This window comes from Oncorhynchus mykiss, chromosome 17, assembly GCF_013265735.2.
Source record: "Oncorhynchus mykiss isolate Arlee chromosome 17, USDA_OmykA_1.1, whole genome shotgun sequence".
Classification (NCBI taxonomy): domain Eukaryota; kingdom Metazoa; phylum Chordata; class Actinopteri; order Salmoniformes; family Salmonidae; genus Oncorhynchus; species Oncorhynchus mykiss.
In genome coordinates, this window is record NC_048581.1 from 52251992 (window position 1) to 52267747 (window position 15756).

Below are 15756 nucleotides of genomic sequence, written 5' to 3' on the forward strand. Positions count from 1 at the left end.
AGTAAAGGGTCTGAATGCTTATGCATATGTGATTATTTCAGTGTTCATTTTAATACATTTACAAACATTTCTAAAAACCTTTTTTTGCTTTGTCATTATGGGATATTGTGTGTAGATTGAGGGAAATAATACAATTTAATGCATTTTCGAATAAGGCTGTAACATAACAAAATGTGGAAAAGGTCAAGGGGTCTGAATACTTTCCGATGAACTGTATGTTATCTTGAACATCAGTGTCTTTTTAAATAATATGCACGGGTGTGATAGTTGTATGATTTAATCACATTCGAAAAATGGCCATTAAAATGGCTTATTTAGCTAGCTAACAAAATCATAGCCTGTATCATGCATGCAAGCTTACCTGTCATATTTCCAATGATGGAGCAGCGGATCAGGCAACTTGTGAGAGGATCTACACCGTAGAATAATGATTCTTTCAGGTGAAATGTTGGGATATTGGGGTCCTGAGAATGTAGGAAAACCAGTACACATACTACCCCACACACAGACACACCCAAGGACACAACAAGAACATTGAATGTATCTGACGATAAAGAACTGTTGGTCTGTTTGGTTGGGAAGTTCATAGTTAGCCTACCTCAGGTTATTCCGTTTTGTTGCTGTGAAAGAATGGGCCTATTCGTTCAATCAAATCAATCAATCAACTGTATTTTATAAAGCCAGCAGATGTCAAAGTGCTTAAAAACATAGCAGCCTAAAACTCCAAAGAGCAAGCAATGCAGATGTAGAAGCACAGTGGCTAGGAAAAACTCCCTAGATAAACAGTAACCTAAAAAGAAACCTAGAGAGGAACCAGGCTCCGAGGGGTGGCCAGCCCTCTTCTGGCTGTGCTGGGTAAAGATTATATGAGTAATTGGCCATTAAAGGCCAGATCGTTCTTCAAACATTCGTAGATGACCAGCAGGGTCAAATAATAATCACAGCGGTTGTAAAGGGTGCAACAGGTCACCACCTAAGGAGTAAATGTCAGTTGGCTTTTCATAGCCGAGCATTCAGAGGTCGGGACAGCAGGTGCAGTAGAGAGAGAGAGAGAGTGAGAGTCAAAACTATTTGATATTTAGATATTGAGAGAAACTCGTTGTCTTCTCTCATTGCCACACCTCAAAATGAACATGAACAGTGGTTTGTATGGCAGGTTTCTAACATGCAGCACTGTCAGCTGGTAGGTTAGGATGTTTCCAGGGTATGAAATGATTTGGAAATGTATCTTCTGTATGGTTGGGGGATTGCCGTCCCCCTCCACACACACACACACACACACACACACACACACACACACACACACACACACACACACACACACACACACACACACACACACAGCATCCTAGCACCCCAGCATAGCAAACACCCAGAGAGAGGAGAGACTGATTAGAGAGTCCCCAAACAGCCTGTGTGTCTCTCACTGCCCCAGATTTAAAGGTCCAATGCAGCTATTTTTATCTCAATATCAGATAATTTCTGGGTAATAATTGAAGTACCTTACTCTGATTTTTTTTAACCATTTTAATTGAAAACAAACAAAAATACCAGAAAATGTGCTGTTTTTGGCAGAGGTTTGAAACTTTCTCTTTGTTATTGGTCTATTAACTTGTACTGCCTGGTGCTGTCACCAGGCAAGCCCACACTCCATCCCACCAAAACAGACTGAAATTTAAAGCAGTGTTTTTAAACAACTCTTTCACTATAAGGGCATTATCATAATTGTCAACATTTTACAGTGTTATTCCAACCTCATAGTTTTTGACTGCACTGGGACTTTGAGAGCTCCCCTTCTCTCACACACACACACACACACACACACACACACACACACACACACACACACACACACGCACACGCACACACGCACGCGCGCACGCTCATGTGCACACGTACCATCTCTTCCTGTTATCTCTTATTTCCTCCCTCCCTCTTTCCCTCTCTCTCGCACACACTTTTTGTGCCACAAGGATTCAGCATTAGATTCCCATATGTTCATGAGGCGTCTCTAACCCAATTTGCGCTGTATAACACGGACAGATTCTCTGTGTACCTGGAGAATAGCTAGCTGTCTGTTCCAACCGGCTGTTTCTACTGAACCTTCTGTTTCTCTCATCTCCCTCTCTCTCCACCCCTCCACTCTTCTACTCTCCTCTGTTCATCCCCTTCTCCACCTTTACCCGTGCCTCTCCTCCCTCTAGCCACCCCAACACTCAATCTCTTTTTCACTCTTCACCTCTATGTCCTCTCCCCATTTAAGTCCCTCTCCCCTCGTTCTCTCTTCATCACTGTCGTACCGAACAGTATTGCCCCTGACAGCCTGTATCCCCTCCAGACTCCCACCCTTTGGATCTCACTTTCAGTGCAGATGGTTGTTTTACCATAATGCTTGCCTGCACAACTCCTGCTTCACACTCACACTCACACACACATCTCTGAGCCATGAACACATAATTATGGGTTTTCTGTCAGGGGAACAGGGAATAGGGGAAAACAGGCCATCTCAACACCATCCCAGAGTACATGATTTAGATGAGATTAAAATGGATTAGATTACATTTAATCAAATACTTCCACTGTAATTTGTGAACATTTCTCATTCAATTAGACAATTCCACATTTTCTGACTTTGGGTTCCCAAAGCACAGATGAAACTCGTATTTACCACCAACTGAATTTCTGAATGGTGATACATGGTGTTTAATTAAGAAAAAATATGTTATAGTGATACAGAACAAGTTGTTTTGAAATGTTAGTGTCTTTCAACAGTCGCAGCACAACACAGTTTCAGTTGAATACAGTTTGAAAAGGGATTTTTTTTAAAATCTTGAATCTAATTGTTTACTCTTAATTCTGATTGGTTGGAAGGGGCTGGTAGTAGGAAATTGGGTGGTTGGTCATTCTGATTGTGTGTGTGTGTGTGTGTGTGTGTGTGTGTGTGTGTGTGTGTGTGTGTGTGTGTGTGTGTGTGTGTGTGTGTGTGTGTGTGTGTGTTGACAGGTGGGGACGTGTGCATAACGGGTCATGACAGTGGGCCAGTGTTTGAGGAGCAGCCCAGCAGTGTGGTTTACCCAGAAGGTCTCAGTAAGGGAACAGTTACTCTCAACTGCCAGGCTAGAGCCAGCCCTGCTGCTACGTACAGGTAAGAACAAACATGTGCACACACACACACATCAGAGAAGCAGTCATCAGAGAGGTGGTACAGGTACTAAGTGCTCATCTCTACAGCGTTATGTAACTTCTTCCCTTCCCTGTCCGGTAGGTGGCATGTGAATGGTACGAATGTCCCGGTAGGGGACCTCCGGTATACACTGGTAGCCGGTAACCTGGTGATCAGTGGTCCCCAGTACGGCAGTGACGGAGGCTCCTACCAGTGTCTGGCCATGAACCGCTGTGGCACCGTACTCAGCCGCGTCGCCAATCTCAAGTTCGGCTGTGAGTACATTCATTTATTCATATTTATGTATTTACCATTCTCTGTGTTGCTGCATAGTAATCAAGATGTATTGGATCCCCGTTGTTATTCATCAAACTCTCTTTTCTGTGGATCTCATCTCATTCCATTGATTGGTTTATATAGTGAAAAGAAGAAATTGCTCAGTGAGAAGTACACTTTCGTCTTGTGGTACTCTTGACTGAATTTAATTGAGTTTTTTTTTAATTGTCTCATGTAGTTTGTTTTCTATCTTGTGATATCCTCCTTTACTGTTTTTCTAGACCTCCATGACTTCTCTGGGGAAGGGCAGAGCCCGCAGACAGTGTACGAGGGTGCAGGTGCCTTCCTGGCCTGTCAGGCCCCCGCCCACTACCCAGGTACACACACACACACACACAATTCACATGCTCAAATCAAAATCAAATCAAAGTTTATTTGTCATGTGCGCCGAATAAAACAGGTGTGTAGACCTTACAGTGAAATGCTTACTTACAGGCTCTAACCAATAGTGCAAAAAAGGTATTAGGTGAACAATTGGTAGGTAAAGAAATAAAACAACAGTAAAAAGACAGGCTATATACAGTAGCGAGGCGATAAAAGTATCAAGGCTACAAAACAGACAACGGTTAGTCGGGCTGATTGAGGTAGTATGTACATGTAGATATGGGTAAAGTTACTATGCATATATGATGAACAGAGAATAGCAGTAGCGTAAAAGAGGGGTTGGCGGGTGGTGGGTGGCGGTACACAATGCAGATAGCCCGGTTAGTCAATGTGCGGGAGCACTGGTTGGTCGGCCATATTGAGGTAGTCTGTACATGAATGTATAGTTAATAAAGTGACTATGCATATGAGATAAACAGAGAGGAGCAGGGTTGGTGGGGGGGGGCACACAATGTAAATCGTCTGGGTAGCCATTTGATTACCTGTTCAGGAGTCTTATGGTTTGGGGGTTAAAAACTGTTGGGATGCCTTTTATTCCAATCTCTGCTTTCTCTCTGAGTGCTCCCTTGAACTAGTTTGTGGAATGTTTTCATTGATAAGCCCCTATTTATGGCACATTGATTAAGTCTCACTCTCCTCCTCGTCTTCTCTCTCGCTCTTGCTCTCCCTTCTCTCTCTTTCTGTCCCTTTCTCCTCTTGTTAGCGCTGTCCTACCGCTGGTTCGTTAACGACTTCCCCAGCTTCGTGAAGCCTGACGGGGGTAGGTGGTTCGTCTCCCAGGTAACGGGCAACCTGTACCTGGCCAAGGCGGAGCCTAACGATACAGCAAGCTACTTTTGCTTCACCACCATCGACATGGACATCAGTACCAAGAGTACCTTCAGCAAGGCCAACCAACTCACCGTGCAGCCAGACGGTACAGGAGTGTGTGTGTGTGTGTGTGTGTGTGTGTGTGTGTGTGGTGCGTGGTGTGTGTGTGTGAGTGTGAGTGTGAGTGTGAGTGTGAGTATGTGTGTGTGTGTGTGTGTGTGTGTGTGTGTGTGTGTGTGTGTGTGTGTGTGTGTGTGTGTGTGTGTGTGTGTGTGTGTGTGTGTGTGTGTAGAGAGAGAAAAGGCCTATTCAAGTACTCTGTTCCTCTTACACGGTAATTGTGCAGCTTTGAAAAGCGTTTGACATTTCAATTGACAAGGAACTACAAAGAATACAGTGCTGTATATTTCTCCTCTAAGAGGAGAGACTTGAAGTGCAGGTGCAGTTTATAATTTGCTTTATTTCACATCAGCCATTTTCGCTGTTGTTGACATGTCCTCTCTATTAACCACAGCCAATACCAGGAAGTCAGCTCCTGCTATCAAAGTGCGTTTTCCAGCAGAGACTTACGCCCTGGCAGGACACACCACCCAGCTGGAGTGCTTTGCCTATGGAAAGTAAGTCCCTGATCCATGTTATTATCCCATATTGTTAAAATATCTCCAATTTGCAAGCTTGCAACAATGCAGTAATCAATAACAATGTAATACTAAAAATAACAAGTTAGAACAAAAACACACAATAAATAAAAATAAGAGGAACGCGATAAAGTATGTAAGCATTCTCTATACACGATTTGTTGTATACTGTATCCACACACTCTCGCCCTGCATTCCCCTTTTCTTGCCTCTCCCTCCTCCAATGTCCTCTTCCTCCTCCACCTTCCCTTCCTTCTGCGCATGCCTCTCTCCCTCTTCCTCCTCCACCTTCCCCTCCTTCTGCCCATGCCTCTCTCCATCTTCCTCCTCCACCTTCCCTTCTACCCATGCCTCTCTCCCTCTTCCTCCTCCACCGTCCCCTCTTTCTGCCCATGCCTCTCTCCCTCTTTATCCACCACTGCTTCCCTTCCCTCACCTTAGTCCCATCCCAAAGTTGCGTTGGAGGAAGGTGGATGGTCTGTTGCCGTCTAAGGCCGGGGCCAGTGCAGAGGGACCCATCCTCACTCTGCCTGAGATGACCTTCCATGACGAGGGCGTGTACGAGTGTGAGGCCTACAACTCTGAGGGCCGCGACAAACACCAGGGACGCATCAACGTGCAAGGTAGGGTAGAGACACAAACACACACACACACACAATTTCTAAGACTTTATTGAGTTACAGTTCATATTAGGAACTCAGTCAATTGAAAAATCACTAGGCCCTAATCTATGAATTTCACATGACTGGAAATACAGATATGCATCTGTTGGTCACAGATACCTTAAAAAAAAAAAAGTATGTCGTGGATCAGTAAACCAGTCGGTATCTGGTGTCTCCACCATTTGCTTCATGCAGCGCGACACATCTCCTTCGCATACAGTTGATCGGGCTGTTGATTGTTGCCTGTGGAATTTCGTTCCACTCCTCTTCAATGGTTGTGTGAAGTTGCTGAATATGTGCGGGAATTGGAACACGCCATCTTACACGTCAATCCAGAGCATCCCACACATGCTCAATGGGTGACATGTATGGTGAGTATGCAAGCCATGGAAGAACTGGGACATTTTCAGCTTCCAGGAATTGTCTACAGATCCTTGCGACATGGGGCCGTACATTATCATGCTGAAACATGAGGTGGAGGGAGTGGATGAATGGGCCTCAGGATCTCATCGCGGTATCTCTGTGCAATCAAATTGCCATCGATAAAATGCAGCTGTGTTCATTGTCCGTAGCTTATGCCTGCCCATACCACAATGTTGACATCAGAAAACTGCTCGCCCACACGACACCATACACGCTGTCTGCCATCTGCCTGGTACAGTTGAAACCAGGATTAATCTGTGTAGATCACACTTCTCCAGCATGCCAGTGGTAAACGAAGGTGAGTATTTGTCCACTGAAGTCAGTTACGACTCTGAACTGCAGTCAGATGAAGACCCTGGTGAGGATAACAAGCATGAAATGAGCTTCTCTGAGACGGTGTCTGACAGTTTGTGCCGAAATTCTTTGGTTATGCAAACCTACAGTTTCATCAGCTGTCCTGGTGGCTGGTCTCAGACGATCCCGCTGGGGAAGAAGCCGGATGTGGAGGTTCTCGGCTGGCGTGGTTACACGTGGTCTGAGTGTGAGGCCTGTTGGCTTATGGTAGAGAAATTAACATTACATTTTCTGGCAACAGCTCTGGTGGACATTCCTGCAGCCAGCATGCCAATTGCACGCTCCCTCAAAACTTGAGACATCTGTGGCATTGTGTTGTGTGACAAACCTGCACATTTTAGAGTGGCCTTTTATTGTCCCCAGCACAAGGTGCATCTGTGTAATGATCATGCCGTTTAATCAGCTTCTTGATAGGCCACACATGTCAACTGGATGGATTATCTTGGCAAAAGAGAAATGCTCACTAACAGAATGTAAACAAATTTGTGCACAACATTTGAGAGAAATAAGCCTTTTGTGCATATGGAACATTTCTGGGATCTTTTATTTCAGCTCATGAAACACGGGACCAACACTTTACATGTTTATATTTTTGTTCAGTGTAGTATCCAGCAGCAAGTCTGAAACCCTGTTCCCCCTGAATATCACCATTATATGACCATCAGAACCATTCGTGTTTACCTGAATTTGTCTGTGAACTTGTCCCTGTATCTGTTTGGTCCCTTCAGCCCAGCCAGAGTGGCTGCAGGTGATGAGTGACTCTGAGGTGGAGATCAGTTCAGAACTGCACTGGACCTGTGTGGCTGCTGGCAAACCAAGACCCTCCATACGCTGGTTACGTAATGGACAGCCCCTTAGCACACAGGTATATACACACACACACACGTACACATAGACACACAAGCCCATGTCGCTCGTCTCTACCCTCCCTTGTGTGAGGTTTTTTCCCCTCCCTATTCATTTACCTATATCTCCTTCCAACCATTCCTCTATCTCTCCATCCATCCCTCTGACATCAGGACCGAGTGGAGGTCAATGGGGGTCGTCTGAAGGTCATCAACCTGGCACTGGAGGATTCTGGGATGTATCAGTGTGTGGCTGAAAACAAACACGACACCATCTACTCCAATGCCGAACTGAGGGTGCAAGGTGAGAGGTCAGGGTTCAAGGGTTAAAACCAAACCCCGTAAACACTGCAGCCCAAGAGAAATGTAACTTAACACCCGAGTTCTAACCTCTCTAACTCCCTGTCCTCCCCCCTGTGTTGTGGTCTCCAGTCCAGGCCCCAGACTTCCGCTCCAACCCGGTGAGGAGGTTGGTCCCAGCAGCCCGAGGGGGGCAGGTGATGTTGGAGTGTCGGCCGCGAGCCGCCCCAAAACCTACCCTGTTCTGGAGCCGTGGCACTGAGCTCCTCACCAACAGCAGCAGGTACACGCACAAACACACACCTGACCCTGAACCTCACTTTAACCTTAGATTCAGACTTACTGAGGCTTGATTCAGAAAGCCTCAACAGTTCTGGGGGGGGGGGGGGGGGGGGGGGGGGGGATTAAAAGATAAATGTGACCTGAAGGAAAAGTGTCTCATGTTTTAGCTTCGATTTTGTCCAATACTCCCACCTAACAACAAGTGCAAACTGCAAACACATGGAAACATTTGGGATAATAAAGATTACATTTCCTGCTTCTTCTCCCAGGGTGACAGTGACTCCAGATGGGATCCTGTGGATCCACAACATCAGCAGGGCAGATGAGGGGAAGTACACCTGCTTTGCTGAGAACTACTTGGGCAAGGCCAACAGCACTGGACACCTGTCAGTTAGAGGTACACAAAAGCATGGATGCACACATACATACACACGCAAAAACACACACACATTTGCACACACATGGCATGCACATTCTTACACACGTGTACACACACACTGGCCCACTGAAACACCAGTGTTTGTTTTAAGACAGTTTCACACCTCCCCTACTCTCCTCCTTCACTTTCTCCTTCCCCTCTCTTCCACAGATGCCACTAAGATCACCCTAGCTCCCTCCAACGCTGACATCAACCAGGAAGAGAACGTCACGCTGCAGTGTCACGCGTCACATGACCCCACCATGGACCTCACCTTCACCTGGGCTCATAACGGAGCTCTGCTGGACCTGGAGGACCCCGCCGGACCATACCACCGTGTGGAGGGGGTGAGTTAGTCAGGTTACAGTAGAATGTACCACTGCAGGAATGGGTGTGCGTCATGATGAATAAGACAAAAAAAATCCACAGGTTCACTTGGGGTTATTTTCAATCAAACCGTTTGAAATTGAATCAAATTGCTTAACAGATTATTTTTTTTTTAAATCAAAAAGACATTTGGTATGATTTTTTGAGTGAATAGTAGGGTTAATGAAAATTACCATGAATCAGGGTGTATTTACAAGACATTAGTCAGATATATGTTGCAGACCATATCAAGGAAACTATCCATTTAATGTGCAGAGTCACAGCCTACTGTTCACGTCTTGCTGATGAAACACTTCTATGTTGATGACGTGACATTGACATTTTCTATGCCCCTTGGTTTATTGGGGATTAGAGTTTATAATCCTGACCCAAACAAATTATGGTCAGCACTATGATTTCACTGCCACTGGAGTCGTCTTATAATGGGATAGACTTTCAAAGCAGAGTGTTGGATATAATTGAATTTCATTTGAATTCAAATTACCTTCAGTACTGCTGTGAAACTGTGATTATATGAATACCTGGCTTGTTTCTCTGTATCAGGCAGACCATGTCTCCAATTACTGAGTATGTCTCTAATTCTGAACAAGCTCTCTCTCTCTCTCTCTCTCTCTCTCTCTCTCTCTCTCTATTTCTGTCTTTCTTTGTCTGTCTGTCTTTCTCTGTCTCTCTCTCTATTTCTGTCTTTCGTCTTTCTGTCTTTCTCTGTCTCTCTCTCTATTTCTGTCTTTCTTTGTCTTTCTTTGTCTTTCTGTCTCTGTCTGTCTGTCTGTCTGTCTGTCTGTCTGTCTGTCTGTCTGTCTGTCTGTCTTTCTCTGTCTGTCTGTCTTTCTCTGTCTGTCTGTCTGTCTGTCTGTCTGTCTGTCTGTCTGTCTGTCTGTCTGTCTGTCTGTCTCTCTGTCTCTCTGTCTCTCTGTCTGTCTGTCTGTCTGTCTGTCTGTCTGTCTGTCTGTCTGTCTGTCTGTCTGTCTGTCTGTCTGTCTGTCTCTCTCTCTCTCTCTCTCTCTCTCTCTCTCTCTCTCTCTCTCTCTCTCTCTCTCTCTCTCTCTCTCTCTCTCTCTCTCTCTCTCTCTCTCTCTCTCTCTCTCTCTCTCTCTCTCTCTCTCTCTCTCTCTCTCTCTCTCTCTCTCTCTCTCTCTCTCTCTCTCTCTCTCTCTCTCTCTCTCTCTCTCTCTCTCTCTCTCTCTCTCTCTCGCTCTCTTTCAATTCAATGTGCTTTATTGGCATGACCTAACAATGTACATATTGCCAAAGCTTATTTTGGATATTTACAATATAAAATAAAAATGAGAACAGTAACAACAACAACCAAGTGACAAAATAACCTTACATTGAACAATAACAATAAGCATACAGTAGAGTGCATGTGCAGGTTGATTGGTTTGTCAGACACTGTCCCTCAACTTATGGCAGGCAGCAATGTAGTGCGCTGCCAACCCACAGCTCTCTGTGTCCTCCCCCAACAGGACAGGTAGCCTACTCTCATCAGAGAAGTCTTTGAAACCTTGAATAAGGGTTTCACATTTGGGGAAATGACACTCTAATTGTTTTATATTTTTTACATTTTGTCAGGAAATGCAGCTCCGTCTCAGGTTCTGCTGTGGTGCAGTGGTTGCACAGCCTTTCCTCTACAGGGAGCCAGGTTTTTCTGTGTCTACCCTTCTCAATGGCAAGGCTGTGCTCATGGAGTCTGTACTTTGTAAAGGTTTTTCTAAGGTTTTGATTTAGCCACAGTGTACTGTCGATTTAGGGCCAGATAGCACCTGCATTTTGCTTTGTGTTTGTGCTTATCTTTCTCTCACTTACGCTCTCTGTCTCTCTGTCTCTCTCTTTCTGTATTTTTTTCTCTGTCTTTCTCTCTCTCTCTCTCTGTCTCGCTCTTTCTGTCTCTGTCTTTCTTTCTCTCTCTTTCTGTCTATTTCTGTCTCTCTTTCTTTGTCTCTTTCTCTGTCTTTCTGTCTCTGTCTTTCTGTCTATGTCTCTCTCTCTCTCACTGTCTGTCTGTCTGTCTGTCTGTCTGTCTGTCTGTCTGTCTGTCTGTCTGTCTGTCTGTCTGTCTGTCTGTCTGTCTGTCTGTCTGTCTGTCTGTCTGTCTGTCTGCCTGTCTGTCTGTCTGTCTGTCTGCCTGTCTGCCTGTCTGTCTGTCTCTCTCTCTGTCTTTCCTTCTTTCTCTTACTTGCGCTGTCTTTCTCTCTGTCTGTCTCTCTCTCTCTCTGTCTTTCTCTGTCTCTCTAACAGAAGGAGACCATAGGGGATCTGTTGATAGTGAGTGGTCAGCTGAGTCAGGCCGGTACATACAGCTGTACAGCTCAGACCGTGGTGGACAGCGCCTCAGCCTCCGCTAAACTGGTAGTCAGAGGTAAGACCCGATCATATCACAACAACTCACCTGTCCTTTTTCTATGATGGTCATCCTCATGAAATGTTTGTGTTACAGCATTGCAGGATTTCGATTCTACATTTTATGAGGATTTTTACTTAATTACTTACTTGCGTAATCCTCTTCATCCCCAGGCCACAATGAGCTCCGTCCACTACTTTCTGGGTGAGGATTTGTAGTTGCATGTAAATGAAGGAAGTTGGATGAATGTCCTGACCATGCATTCTCCAACGGTCTCTCCTCAGGCCCCCCGGGACCTCCTGGTGGTTTAGTGGTGAAGAACGTTGCTGAGACGTCGGCGGAGCTGCGGTGGAGTCGTGGCTATGACAACCACAGCCCCATCGGGAAGTATGTCATCATGGGTTGCTCCCCACTGTCATCCGGATGGAGGACGATGAGGACAGGTGAGAGGACCACCGTTGTGTGTGCACGCGTGCGTATGAATGTATGTTTTTGTATCAATCAATCAGTCCCTCACCTCTCCCTCTCTCCATACTCCTCTCCCCCCGCAGAACCATCTAACATTGAAGGCAATGCTGAATCGGCTCGTGTGGTTGGCCTGTTGCCCTGGATGGACTATGAGTTCCAGGTCATCGCCAGTAACATCCTGGGTAGTGGAGAGCCTAGCATGTCCTCTCACACCGTACGCACCCAGCAAGCAGCTCCCACAGTGGCCCCTAGTGGACTAGGTGGAGGAGGAGGAGACCGCAACGAACTCATCATCACCTGGACCGTAAGTGTGTCTGTCTGTGTATGTGTACGCATGCCTGAGTGTGTGTGTGTGTGCGCAATTTAGAGAGAGAGTTAGATGGAGAGCTTTGTCAAAGTTGACATGAAGTTTTGTTTGAATCTGATCCCAGCCCATGGCCAGAGAGTACCAGAATGGAGATGGCTTTGGCTACATCCTGGCATTCCGGAAGCGGAACACTCCGACATGGGTGGTGGAGCGTGTTTCCAACGTGGAGTCGTCTCGCTATGTGTACTCAAACCAGAGCCTGTCCCCCTACTGCCCATTTGAGGTGAAGATCAAAGCCTACAACCGTAAAGGAGAGGGTCCCTTCAGCCAGATTGCCCTGGTGCACTCTGCAGAGGAGGGTGAGTCAGAACAGATCTGGGTTATACAAGAAGGATGAGGAACATTATGCTACATTGCCACAAGAGGGCGAACAAAAACACAAAAAACAAAATGTTACCAACCACATTTGTTCACTGTGTTTATCGTACTTGTGTGTGTTGGATATAATCCTCAACCCTAATTTCACCCCTGACCCCTGACCTCTGACCCCTGCCCCTCCATGCAGAGCCCACGGTGGCGCCCTCGAGGATCAACGCCACAGCTCTGACGGCGTTTGAGATGCAGGTGTCATGGGACCCGGTCCAACACCTCAGCGCCAATGGCATCCTCAGAGGTTACGAGGTTAAGGACCTGCACAACATACACATGAACATATACATATACCATGAAATATATCATATGATATACCCCGACATGTGCATTTACCCCAAACAATGTGACAAGCAATGGGCCCTGGTCGAAAGTTGTGCGTTATAAAGGGAATAGCATGCAATTTGGGACCCATATCTAGACTTCAGGTTCAAACCAGTCTGAACCAGTCAGTACTGGTGTGAAAGTTAACTGAGGTAACAGCTATGCTATTACCATCCTGAGGCAACAGTGACATTGCCCTGGAGATGACCTCACCTCATCTCCTCAGCCTTGATATCTTATATCCCCCGACTAATAAAGGTTTTATTCATTTATTTGATGTGTTGTTTGTTTGGGATCCGTCGCCAGGCAGATTAGGTCTGGCTGGTTATCATGATGGCCCTGAGGGGGAGGAAAATGGGAGAGTCAGAGTGAGAGTCATTAATGTTATGACAGGGCAGCTGGAGGAAACTTTGCTCATTAATCTGGTTAATGTTCATTGTACACATTTAAAAGGAAACTGTTTAAGAGATAACAAAATGCTTACATTTTAGGGCCTTCAAGTGATCTGTTCATATTTACCTCACAGAATATTTTGAGAAAAAAACTGTCAGAATTATTTGATAGTTTCTTTTTTGGGGAAGGCCCCCAGTTTTTCACAGAGATGTACTGTTTGTGGCATCAGCACACTAAAATGTTGTTTACAGATCCGGTACTGGCGTCAGCATGAGCGGGAGGCAGCTGCAGACCGTGTGCGTACAGCCGGGTTGGAGACAACGGCTCGCGTGGCAGGACTGAGACCCAGCACCCGGTACCATGTTACCGTGCTGGCCTACAACAGCGCTGGCACAGGACCAGCCTCACCCAAATCTACTGTCACTACCAGGAGACCACGTATGTAGGATACACACACACACACACACAGAATTTCCACCACCAACAAACACACACACTCAAATATTGTTTCAGTCCCCTGGCCCCAACCCTCTTCGAGGGATCAGATGTGACATAACTGGGTTAGGCCAGCAGTGCAAGTATGAGTTCTCCCATGTGGGATAAGATGGATTGTCCCTACCGGCTGAGAATACCCCAGGGGTTCAAACACACAGTGTGTTTGGGAGGGGAGATATCCACCATGCACCTGACTACCAGCATGCACTGGGCTTCAAGAAAGGCAAAAAATATTTGGGTATTAGTCCATTGATATACACTGTAGTTCCCAAAATGTTTTGCATGTCCACAATCATGTTTTCAAGATATGTCACTTTTAAAATGCAGAAATGCAGCCTATCAGATGCGTTTTGTCGTATCTCTTGAAAACTTGATCGCTGATATACAAAACATTTTGGGTCTATATCAACAATGGACTGATGAAACAGATACCAAAAGATAGTTTGAGGGTGGAGTTTTCCTTTTAAGTGTGTAAAGGGATTCTAGTAGGGGATTTAGATCCTGATACAGAGGATCTACTCCTCTCTCTTCTCTTCTCTCTGGAACTAAAAAGGGTTCTCCTATGGGGACAGCTGACGAACCCTTTCGGAACACACGGACATCAACATTACGCACAAACATAGCTATATTAATATATTATATATGATATCATGCCTTTTAGTTTGCAGTTCGGTTACAGTTTGCATCATAACGTTGCTGTATCTATAATTTGTGCGCGAGACCTTTGTATTACCAAGTTATTAAGTATCTAAGTGTAATTCCTCAATAACTTCCTGGTCATGTCTTGGTCAAGTAAGTTTCAGAAGGTGAGAGACCGGCCAGTAAGTGGTTGTCTGTTCTTTTATGTTAACAGCTCCTAATCGCCCCCCTGGCAACGTGTTCTGGAAGACTGATGGCTCATGGGTAACTGTGAGGTGGGATCATGTCAAGGCCCTCGGCAACGAATCAGCTGTGCTGGGCTACAAGGTGAGTGGTGTCTGTTTTGAAGGAGAGGTGTGTGTGTGCAGGTGGATATGTGTTTGTCATATTGAAAATGCACGGTCAAAATGTTTAAAAGAATGTTAAAATGTGTGAAGGGAAAGGGGATATGCGGTCAAAATGATTCATGTTGTTTGGATAAATCATAATGAGCTACTTCTGTAAGTAATCAGATTTGCAGAGCAGTAAAACTCTTAGAGCATGATACGGCATATCATCAACAGATAACATTAACAATCATTTATTGTTTTTATAAATGTGATAGTGTGCAGAGAGAAAAAAAAGAAAAGGAATAGGAACATTAGCTTCTTAAACCAAAAATACTTCAACAAACATTGAACAAAGGGGCAAAGGAAAAACCTGAAATAACTGATTTCCTCTGTACAGTTTGTCAGAATCTGAAATGAAGCGGTTCCCTCCCTCTCTCTTCTTTCAGGTGTTGTATAAGCATGAGGGCCAGTCTGCACTGAAGGTTCTGGACAAGGGGAAGACGTCCGTCACCCTGCCCCTACCCAAAGACAACGGCTATGTGGTCCTGGAGATACGCTCCTGGGGGGAGGGAGGAGACGGAGCCGCACACGAGACCATTGTTTCCCGCGACTCAGGTGAGAGAGACTGACTGGGTATGTCGCAATAATATCTCTTTCTTCCTGAAGTGTACATTCATTCCCTACTTCCCACAAATCGAAAAGCATTGGATTGGTGGAAGGATGGGCTATACTAAAGGGAATTTCCACCATATTTATATGCCAGTCATTTCCTTTCAAATCAGTGAAGAGAAGTGAACAATTGCACCTTTTGAGAGGAAGGAGATGAAATAGGGACGTAGCCACTGACACTGAGGTTTGATGGAAGGGAGACTTCGGCACAACACATGTTTTTCAGTCACACACCACATAGCCCCAGAGCTTATCCAGGCAAGGTTTTGTGTCAGGTTTAAGTTACATCCCCACCTGGGACTTGCCTAGCAGCAACACCACTCCTGCTGTGACTAGAACTCACTACACGAGGAAATAATC

At 45.5% G+C, this 15756-nt stretch overlaps 1 protein-coding gene across 2 annotated transcripts in view; it reads left to right on the plus strand.

The window, feature by feature from the left end:
• Nucleotides 1–15756, plus strand: part of LOC110494060 (contactin 2) — an 83393-nt gene that overhangs the window by 61393 nt on the left and 6244 nt on the right. For both annotated transcript variants that reach the window (XM_036950110.1, XM_036950112.1), the window contains exons 3-21: nucleotides 3004–3145; nucleotides 3266–3438; nucleotides 3721–3816; nucleotides 4587–4799; nucleotides 5208–5310; nucleotides 5773–5954; nucleotides 7499–7635; nucleotides 7790–7919; nucleotides 8048–8198; nucleotides 8467–8594; nucleotides 8787–8962; nucleotides 11241–11361; nucleotides 11628–11786; nucleotides 11895–12115; nucleotides 12243–12477; nucleotides 12684–12799; nucleotides 13516–13702; nucleotides 14613–14725; nucleotides 15174–15342. In XM_036950110.1, coding sequence (XP_036806005.1) covers nucleotides 3004–3145; nucleotides 3266–3438; nucleotides 3721–3816; nucleotides 4587–4799; nucleotides 5208–5310; nucleotides 5773–5954; nucleotides 7499–7635; nucleotides 7790–7919; nucleotides 8048–8198; nucleotides 8467–8594; nucleotides 8787–8962; nucleotides 11241–11361; nucleotides 11628–11786; nucleotides 11895–12115; nucleotides 12243–12477; nucleotides 12684–12799; nucleotides 13516–13702; nucleotides 14613–14725; nucleotides 15174–15342 — 2952 coding nt within the window. The remainder of the gene's footprint in view (nucleotides 1–3003; nucleotides 3146–3265; nucleotides 3439–3720; nucleotides 3817–4586; nucleotides 4800–5207; nucleotides 5311–5772; nucleotides 5955–7498; nucleotides 7636–7789; nucleotides 7920–8047; nucleotides 8199–8466; nucleotides 8595–8786; nucleotides 8963–11240; nucleotides 11362–11627; nucleotides 11787–11894; nucleotides 12116–12242; nucleotides 12478–12683; nucleotides 12800–13515; nucleotides 13703–14612; nucleotides 14726–15173; nucleotides 15343–15756) is intronic.